The 10,302-nt window shown below is 51.2% G+C and overlaps 2 protein-coding genes across 2 annotated transcripts; both read right to left on the reverse strand.

Annotated features, from left to right (window-relative positions):
- Window positions 1–823: 823 nt before the first annotated feature.
- Window positions 824–4,910, reverse strand: KD926_005165 (MFS gliotoxin efflux transporter glia; the record flags this gene model as incomplete). Its single annotated transcript, XM_053095473.1, has 8 exons — window positions 824–1,140; window positions 1,203–2,346; window positions 2,412–2,739; window positions 3,453–3,768; window positions 3,827–4,278; window positions 4,347–4,470; window positions 4,544–4,667; window positions 4,737–4,910. The coding sequence occupies 8 exons, from the start codon at window positions 4,908–4,910 to the stop codon at window positions 824–826; spliced, it is 2,979 nt and encodes a 992-aa protein (XP_052949861.1).
- Window positions 4,911–5,293: 383 nt separating this feature from the next.
- Window positions 5,294–6,883, reverse strand: KD926_005166 (Zn(II)2Cys6 transcription factor domain-containing protein; the record flags this gene model as incomplete). The annotated part of the gene is made up of 1 exon (XM_053095474.1): window positions 5,294–6,883. One exon carries the CDS (start codon window positions 6,881–6,883, stop codon window positions 5,294–5,296), a length of 1,590 nt encoding a protein of 529 aa, XP_052949862.1.
- Between the last annotated feature and the right edge of the window lie 3,419 nt (window positions 6,884–10,302).

The raw sequence follows: 10,302 nt of genomic DNA on the forward strand, positions 1-10,302 counted from the left end.
CTCCATGGGAAAATTCCTTGACTACGAGTCATAAACAAACTAGTCTTTTACTAGGCTCCTTTGTAGACCGTCACAGTATCGGCCTAACCCTAGACCTTCCTATATCTTTTAATTACTCTTCCTAGTTTGGCCGCGGCCCCCAAGAAATATATAGTAATAAAAAAGAAGCTAACCGGTTCGGCACCTATACCATCTTTATGGCCAACCTATTCACTTTATATAAGTCTCTTTAAAAAAAATAGTAACCGGATAAATGTGATAGGTAAAGCTCTTTTCGACAGATCCTAAATATAAGAGTGTGTTATAACTTATAAGTTATAGCGCCGAATCCTTTTGATTTTAAAACGAGAAACTACCCTATTCAGGTATTTAATAAGGTTAAACACCTATTTAACTTAAAACCCGTAAACCAGGCTTTTTTGCATATTAACGCCCACACGTACGGTTTGGAGACTGCAAGCTGCGGACCGGGTCCGAGGCCGAAGTATCAGTTGCGCACGGGGCCGTTTGAATTCAAGGCGTCGTTTAGGGTATAGCTCTCAAGATGGACAAGGATGTTGAGGTAAAGGAGGAATAATATCAGTTCAAAGTTGTGTAACGAGACAGTGGTCCGGATCTAGAGACAGCCTGTGGCGAGTATGAAATAAGCTCCCCCGGGGCTAGCTTTATATTGTCAACGCTCCCGCCTCAACCAGCCACTGTTCTCGCAACAAACTACATTGGACCGCCATGTTGACTCTGGCCGTGTTGTGGCGGAAGAGTTACTGTGCTACTGTCAAGGATGCAACCGGCCAATTTATGATGATTATTAAACTTGAACTATCTAGTTCTGTTTACCCTCCTTATCGTCAGGTGCATGCGTTGCAAGCCGCTTCCAAGGAACAAAGAAGGTAGCGATCAGGGCAATGCCGCAAAAGGCAATGGAAAGGGCAAACGTCGCCTTCAGACCGTGCATGTAAGCTACCAGCACACCAGGCAGGTCCTCCGGAGAAAAGATGTTGCGCAAGTCTGAAGCGCCCGCGTTAACGACTTTCTGTCCGGGAACGCCGGGCGCAGATGAAGCGAGCTTTGCCAGTATCTGGTTCACAAAGGCCGCCTGGCCGGAAGAAACGGTGAATGCACCTCCGACTGTCTGAAAGACTGTACCACGTGTTAGTTTTTGGCGTGCCCTGTATGAACGGCGGCGCGAAGCATGTACTTACAGTAAAGGCAAGCCGTCATGGCTGGCAGATCCTCTGGGTCGACGCTGGCCTGCGCAATGTTTAGGCCGTTCTGAACCGAAAATGCTATAGCAGATCCGGTGAGAATCTGGTAGCCTATCCATTTTGCACTCGGCGTGTCAATTTCGAGCGTGTAAAGGAGGCCGCAGCCAACGGTCCCGAGCAACGCGCCAACAAACATGGCCGGTGTCGGGAGGCCTGTTGAGGTCACAAAGACGCCACCCAGGACAGCGAAGATGGCAACTGCGATGACAATGGGCAGATTATCGACGCCAGATTGAATGGGGCTGGCACCCTTGACAGACTGAAAGTAGATGGGAAGGTAGTACAGGAGGAGGAGCAGATCGCCGAGGAAGAAGAACTGGTAGGGGCAGATGCTCCAGAGCCCGCGCTTCTTGAAGAGCCGCGGAATCATCATGGCATACTCGCCCAGCCACATGGACCAGAGAATCAGGGCAATCGTGAGCACTCCAAAGCCGACCAAAAGACCAATCACCTGGCTGCTGTGCCAAGGATATTCGACTCCGCCATACTGCAAGCCCAACACGAAGCATATAATGGCCGCCATGGTGAGACACACCCCGACGGGATCCAGGTGAAGCAGCTTCTGGCCAAGACTGATGGGCGGCGGCTTGACCGCGGCCGGGAGGTGAAAGAAGATGACGACGACGGCCGCGCCGAGCGCCCCGACGGGAAGGTTGATGTAGAAGCACCATCGCCAGGTGACATTTTCCGTGAAGGCGCCGCCAATCAACGGCCCAAGCACGGAGCTCAGACCGTACGTCAGCCCGATGATCCCCATGAGAATCGGTCGCGTCTTGGGCGGGACGCTAAAGGCGACGATGCTTGTTCCGCCGACGGAGATGCCAGCAGCGCCGACTCCAGCAATGGCACGCCCGATGATCAGGGCGACAGACGACGGCGCGACGCCGCAGATGAGGCTGCCAATCTCGAAGATTGCGAGCGATGCAACGAAAGTCCATTTTATGTCAAAGTATTTGAAGGCCTTGCCCCACGACGCCTCGAGGCCGCCAAAGGTCATGAAATAGGCCGCGGAGTACCAGGATATGTCTTTGAGACCATCAAACTCGGCGGTGATTTTCGGGATCGCGGTACCGACAATTGTCTAAAAAAAAAACACACGATTAGTTTTGTTCAGGGAGAGACTTTGTAGTAAAGAAAACTGCCTACCTGGTCCAGCGAGATGAGGAACACGCCCATGATGGACGCGCCGGCCAAAAGGATGAGTCGAATGCCGTGGGGGTACCCATCGACACCGTCAGCGCCCGTGTCCACGGAGGACTGAATGTCGGTGATGTCCTGGGGTGACGTCTTCTCCGCGAGGCTTTGCGACGAGGGCGATGATTTGGTCGTCTCGAAGTGCGGCCGTAGGCTGGCCTCGGCCGCCGCCGTGCTCTCGGTGTGCTGCGGTACGACCATGTTCTCGGAATGCGCTTGGATTTTATTGAATCGATGGCGACAGTAACGAAAAGCAGCGATGGTTGGATTAAAGTAATACCTGACACATGGGAGTATTGTATCCTCTCTAGAGTTTTCCTTGTTAGGGTTTATCGCAAAGTCGCCGCAGACGAACAGGCCACGCACGAACTCGAGCTGATTAAACCCTGGAGGCAGCAAACCTGAAATGGCCTTACAAATCCAATACACGTGCGAAAGGGGCCTTGAGGTACTAGTAGTTACGGCCAGAGCAACATGACCCGGCTGTTAATTGCACCGGAAGGCTGACAAATCCGCCGAGATGGGAGAGCCACTTTGGATCGTTTGCGTTGTCCGATAATCTCGGTTGGATTCGCTGGGGTTACGGGCAGCTATTGATTAACCGGCTAAACAGAGGTATAGAGAAGCATCGATCGGCATGTCTGTGGCGTTGGGAGCTAGCTTCTCTGTTATTAGCGTGTTCACGGAGTTCCGTGTAGTATTAGATTCATCCAACAAGACACCCGGCCAATTAAATTTAGACCGATTTACTCGACGTCGTTAGTAAGGACCCTTCTATTATCTGCGTCTTGTGCAGCCCTCTATTATCTGCGTCTTGTGCAGCCCTGTGCAACCCTGTACAGGCCCCAGACCCTCCTTGTTTACAGGTACGTACGTGCGCCGATCTAGCCTGACGTGCCCCCGTCGCCCTCTTGCGTGATAACGAATTGATCCGCTATTGTAAACCCGGCCATTGTGAAATCCGCCATGCACCGTCACTGCGTGCCAGCTCACCTCAGCCTCGCCTCGATGGTGCTCTGGGTCGGGTTGTCTGGGTGCCGCCAGACTCGCTCGAGCTCGAGACCGGCCCCTGCCAGCAGCGTCGCGAACTGCTGTTCTGTCCGCTCGAGCCCGCCCTCCATAAACATGTTGAGGTCCATGAAAAAGGGCATCGGATCCGAGCCAGCGGCGGCGGTGCCAGGCAGGATCATCTCCCCGAGCAGGAGGCGCGAGGTAGGGCCCATGGCCTCGGCCAGCTGGCGCAGGATGATGAGGCTCCTCTCGTCGTAGTGGTTGTGCAAGACATTGCGCAAAAAGTAAACATGTGCGTCTGTGTGAATGTTAGCGTTGTTCTTTTTTTCCTCTTTGTCACTGCGAGGCCAACTTACTCTTCACGGGCTGCGGATCGTAAAAGTTGTGCGGCATGTTCTCGACGCCATCAACTGCAACCGGATCCTTGCCGTTGAGAACCTCGTCCATGTCCTGGAGGACCATCTTTGCGCCGTAGCTGCCACCGCACTCGTTCATAATCGCAACGAGCGCATTCCCTCGCCCCCCGCCGACGTCGACGACAAAGGGCCGGTGCGGCTCCGCCTCGACCGCCTCCCGCAGCGACGCAAAGGCAAACATGCCGGAGACGGGCTGCGTCGCCTCAATCATGACTATGCCCTTGTGCCAGGCGTCGGACACGGCTGGGTCCTCCTCCAGGGCCTCGTAGTACGTCATGCCCTCCTTTCCCATGGCCCAGCTGAAGGGCACCTTCGTCGCGTCCTTGGCGTCCTCCGCCGAGTGCGTCTTGAGATACTCGGTGACCTTCCACCACTGCGGGAACTGCATCGTGCTGCGAGGATGGTCAGTATCAGGGAGTGAGAGTGAGAGTGACCGTCGTGGCGGGCCGGGCACACCTACCCCAGCCGAAAGAAACTGGCGGCGTGGTCCGTTCGAAACATGCTCGATGCTTCCGTGTGCGCGTAGACGCCTGGCGCATGTTCCTTGAATATCCCCTGCGTGAGGACGAGCCGGAGGAACCGACCTAGCTTGCTGTCAGCTATGCATCACTGGTGAATTCCGTGTATTTCTTTTTATTTTTATTTTTATTTCTTTACCTAGAATCTCGGCATCCAAGTTGACTGCTGCTGAGAGATCGTCTAAAGATCTGGAGCCTGTCTGCGGCACAGCGTCAAACACCCCAAAATCGCACAGTACATTCATGGCGGGTAGGATTTGAAACTTGTCTTGTCAGAATCCGAAACGGACATGGTATCTGTAACTTTGAATTTCCATTTTGCCTGGGCTTACGGGATAAGCATGAAACATGAGAGCGTCGGGGCCCTTGTGAACAAGACAGCGGAGTCTTTCGAGTTGGCGCACGGCATTTGCCTGATTCGTAACTGAGCCCGTGTGGCTCTTCAAATCGCGAACAAGCTGCTCCGCCGCCTCGATGGCTTCTGGGGATACAACGGAAGTGTTCATTGTCCAGGGGAGGGGGGGATTCACTAAATCGCTTAGCGGCTTCGCAAGGTGTACCGCAATCGGGAAAGACAATGCGTAACGTTGCTTGCGTTATTTCTTATAAAGCTACAGAGTTTCGGCGTCAGCTTCTTTATTGGCTCGTACTAAGTCGCCGTGCGTGGCGCGCCGAACGTCTGGAGCTTGTCGGCATCGGTGGTGTCGGGCATTTGCGCTGTCCGCTCCACCACCGATGGTTGTGTGTGTGTGTGTGTATGTGTGTGTGGCCAGAGTGAGATTGTTAGCACTTGGAAAGCAGGAGGGTATGTGCTACACGGAACCCCGACGACGCGTGAGTGACGGACGGGGTTGATTCATATTGCTATGCTCGTCTATGCTATACTACTCTATGCCCTATATAAACTCTGATGAAGCTGCTTCAACTGTTGCTCTACTTCTGTTTTTAGCCCGGTAATGGCATCAAAAGAGACCGACTGCCTGGATTCTTGCTCGCGCAGCATCAGGATGCGCGACACTCTGCTGTGGTTTCTCAACAAGGTTTCCACAGCCTGGTTCTGTCGGTTGAAAATGTATGAGCACAGCTGTATGACCGACACGAGCTGGAAGTGAGCTCTCGAGGACGCCTCCAGGCGCTCGTCGTGCTCGTCTGAAGTTACATGTCCCTGCGAGGACGTGTTGATCATGTCTAAACATCGCTGTAGGGCACCAAATGCCACGCTGTACATGTTTAACAGCAGTGACGCGCAAGAAATGACAAGCTGGCAGACTATTGAATGGTTCTGGCTGGTTTCATGCGGAACTTGCGGAGACAAGGCGGCCGTCGCCTCGCCGTCCATGCTGATGGAAGAAGTAGCAAAGGCGGTGCCGGGGTAAGCTGCTGGGGTGCGAGCCCCGGAAGTGAGATTCAACTGGCGTAGAATGTCCCGGAGTTGATCCGAAGCCGACAGGACGTGGTGCAGAAACTCGTGAGACCGTGCCGATGCCGGAGCCCATTTGGTGGCTGGATCGGCCTTGCGCTGACCGCGCGCGACCCAAGAGTGTACCGACTTGAAGACGGCCTTGATGACCTGATAGACCTGCGCAGGCGGGTCCTGGTCTTCCCGTGGAAGCAGCATCTCGGGAACCTCGAGCAGAAACGTCTTGGAAAAGAACAACAGCTGTGAAGAGTTCGCGCTGAGCTGCGAGAGTCGCGTCATATTCTGTCTGAGAGTCTCTGCGTAGCTGCTGATGCCGCAGGAGCCACTGACGCTGCTTTGACCACTCGGCAAGCTTGACGCGCTGGTGCCACTGCGGATGTCCAAACTTATGCCAAGTCCCTGTTGCTGTTTGTCGACAAGGCTGGCGATGCTGCTGGATCCTAGAGAGTCCGTTTCTGGCATCCCGACCAGATATTCGTCAAACCTGTGGCTGGATAGAGGCCTGGTAAGGAGAGCCGGAAGAATAGGGACGGTGGTTTCGGCCAAGTCCAGCGACATGCTGTCGTGGAGATGCTCGTCCTGCCCCCAGCCGGGGCCGGAACCGGCAACCCCGTCCTGTTGGTAGGGAAACGGAGGGAAGACCTGGTCGTGCATGCCCATGTCGGCACTGGCGTCAAACTCGTAATGGGCATTATTCTCGTCGTCGGCAACGGTAGGAGAGCAATAGACAATCTCCTCCATTGGGCCTTCGAGAGAGTCGGTCCGGCTGCACATGTCTGGCGAGGAAGCAGTCGACGAGGTGGCGGCGCGCGGTTTTTGGGAGGCCGTTTGCTCCGGGCTCTTGGCCGTCTCTGTCGCGCGGTAGAGCGACGGACGGCCCTTGGGCAGGCATGAGCTGTAGACACATTTGGCGCCCTTTCGCAGGCACCGGTCGCAGTCTCCCGTCTTGCGGCTCTCGGAGCGCGTGCACCGGACCTTTTGGCTGTGGCACCGATCGCATGAGAGGCGCTTCGGTCTCTGCGCGGCGTCACTTGTCGTGACGGCCGATGCGTTTACCATCTTTGCTTCGTTCCAAGTTGCATGGCCAGGCATGCATACGCCATGTACACTGGGTGCAGGATGTGTTGCGTGGACAGGCTCTCAGCAGTGAGTAAAGGTTACACCGGACATGCATTTCAGCGTCTCTTTATGTACCAAGCAAGGCGACCAACGTCTGACATCAAGGCATCCCTGGGCGATATTTCGCATGGCCTGCCGCATTGCGACATCTGAACCAGCCCTTGTTTTCAAGCAGCTCCTTCGGGAATAGGCTGCGAACCATTAAGGTGTTACTGTTCGGGGTAAGATTGCTCGCAATCTTACAAATTACTAGGCAATACGAAACCTTCATGATCCAATACCTTTGCTGTCCGGACCACACACGTGGCGAGGCACTAGCGCGATGCTTAGCTTTTGGTGACGCTCCCCGCAAAAATGGATATACCATGGAAGTTTGTGTAACTCGAGTTGAACTTGTCAATCAAGAGGCTTTACCAAGAGTGAATTGGCCCGAGTTGGCAGTTTTGAGCCGAATATGCATGTGTTGTTGCTGCCTGCTATTGCTGTGCTTGGTGTAACTAGTTGCTCTGGCAGCTGGATTCAAAAGATACTTTTATTTAGTATGTGTATGCCATTAAAAATAGGGCAGCGCTCCAGCGACACCCCCTAGTGTTGTAGCGACACCCCTTTCGTTCTGTGGCCGCGGTAGATGACTAAAACCGCTTATATCATCGCCTTGCTTGACCAGATCGATCATGCAACCGCATTGATTTATGACGATAAATCGTGCAATTCCGCTCATTTATGACGACCATGAAGCCCCTGAAATTGCATAAATATCGGCTTCTTTATCGTGTAGTTAGAAAGAATCAAGACCTTCATTCATTTGAATATGATCATATAACTCAGTTGAATAATCACTTCTTCGGTAGACCCACATTTCTGCCACAGTTATGATCAGTTATGTAGTTATGGAGGGACCGGCCTATCAGAGAGGAGCCCCCGGATCCCCCCCCAGGTCTCCATAGTGAAGCCTCCCGGCGCTAGACCAACTCTGGGGGGATCCGGAGTGGGGTAACAGGACCTCCCCTAAAGTTAATCCTTGGTAATTGGTTTTTCTTTTTTTTTGTCGTACTAGGTAAGGTCGCGTCGCGTTCCGTTACGTTCCGTCCGTCGCGCCACGTCACGTCTAGTATAATGATATATCTATTCTTCTATCTATTCCTGATAGAATGAATGATACTTAGTCTCTCTCTCTATACTATAATCTTACTCCTGGTAGGCATCATTTTCTCTCCATCAAGATCTACATAATATTAGGAAAGTAAATCCCGTTATACATTCAGATGGAACTGACTTTCCAATATCTCTAGTACAACAGTTAATATTAATGTATTATCTGTTATGACTGCTAGTGTACCTTCCTAAATCGTTTAATATTGCGGCATTTATGTACTTGCTATCAGATTGAAAGCCGTACCGCGATAGAGTACTAATTATAATGTATTCCAGAGAACGCGTACTCTCGTAAAAATTATACTGATTTTTTTCCGTTAATTGATAGTACTGACGCTATTCCTAGCCTATCAATCTATAATTTACTGCAGTATAATTACTGTAACTTCCTTACTGCCTCAAAGAAATGGCTCTAGCGATATTACCGGATCGAGCATACTGTCGGGAGCTTTCGCCCACTGGCCTAGATCCCTGTTCAGGGGTAAAGTTGGTTTACCTATGTCCGCTATTGTCGGTACTGGGTGACTGCGCCCACGCGTTTTCAGAGATTCATAAGTTTCCAGTTCTCGATTGTATTATCTAATCCTGATAGAAAACTAACACTTCCGTCCTCTGCCTCTGTACAGTTATCCCCTAATGGACTGTACTTACCGACTTTACCCCTATTATCCCTGACGCCAGCGGAAAATGATACCGATATAAATTCCTGCCAGCCTAAGATGCCCCCCCCTATTCGATCAATCAAATCTGAATCAGGGAAAATTCCGCGTACGGGGATGATCCCCCCTAGAAAGGAAGCGATAACTCTATGGTTAGCCTAGACCGGATGGCTTCGATATCTGGAGAGACGGCCCTTTCAAACGCTTGTTAAGCTCTGGGACCATTCTAATACCCTTTAGCAAGATCCTACGATTGCGAGTGTCTGGTAGACTGAGAAAAGCAGCTATTATATTACCATTCTTTATATGATTAGGGCCTCGTTTGACCGCATTATGGCCCGGGCGTTGGACACACTGGATATCACCCACGAGCCGATCCGCTAGATCTTCTATAGTACTATTGCCGGTAAGCTATATAAGCGAGCGTTAGACCGGCTACAGTCAGCTACCAAAAAAAGATACATCAAAATATAGAAACACTTTTTATATTAGTCCTTCCGGGCCGCCTCGTTTCCAGGTAACAGACAGTTCCAAGATCTCAGGATTCCGCTGGATTTATGCCAAAAGGAGTACTTCTATCGGATTTGGATAACGTTAGAACGTTTTCTCTGCCAGCCGGACGCTATTAAATTTACGCAAGCAGTATTGCTACCAGTAATTACTACGGTATCTTTTAAGCCGCTAATAATATCTTATAGCCTATCAGCTCAGCTAAGAAAACGATCGCTATCAGTATTCTCTTGCGATCTAGTTGATGCCGAGGAGAGGCCTATTATAAAAAGACAGGTAACCTAATATTAGACTATAATTGCAATCTGTATCCTTGTCTACTGCCGGCCAAACGTAGCGAATCATTTAGTAGAGCTTTTCCCGGACTCTTACATTCTACTGTTATTTCCGTAAAATCAAAGTGCCTTACAGGGCCGTCAGCAGCACAGGGTTAAAATAAATAACCAGTTTCTAGTAACTGACCATAAGGAAAGTCCCGAGGAAGCTTTCCTCAGGTATTCCGCTAGCGAGATCAACAGTGTATCTAATAATAATAAACAGAATATAAAACAAGATGAGAATGAAGAAGAGAAGTACCTCCTACCTCCAACAGTAGAATCTGTTCAGTGTTTCCCTTATACCGATGATACAGGACGGCTGGCTCTACCGGCCCTCCTACCTGCGGAACAGAGATAGCTCGACAAAAGTTTATTCAATTTCTACCTGAGCTGTTTTACGATGACTAGTATCCAATATACTGGCGATAAATTTGCAGTTAATCTAATGGCGTTTACAGCCGTACTTAATATCCAGGTTTCTATCTTTACCTTTTAGGAGCTATACTCGTATTTTTTCTCGTTTTCCGCCTTGATCTGGGTCAGCTGAGTCCTACTACTCGAATATATTTTTCCTTTCCGGCAGTATCACTATCTGCAAAACATTCGGCCCCGGCATAAGGTCCGGAATCAGTACTAACAGGCCCAGGCAATTTAAGCCCGATATGCCGTCCGTAGGAGTCTTTATTCCTTTTACGCCATTCTCGAGCTACTCGATCGG

Source organism: Aspergillus affinis (genome assembly GCF_023601865.1).
Source record: "Aspergillus affinis strain CMG 70 chromosome Unknown NODE_253_length_17263_cov_97_252997, whole genome shotgun sequence".
Taxonomy (NCBI): Eukaryota; Fungi; Ascomycota; class Eurotiomycetes; order Eurotiales; family Aspergillaceae; genus Aspergillus; species Aspergillus affinis.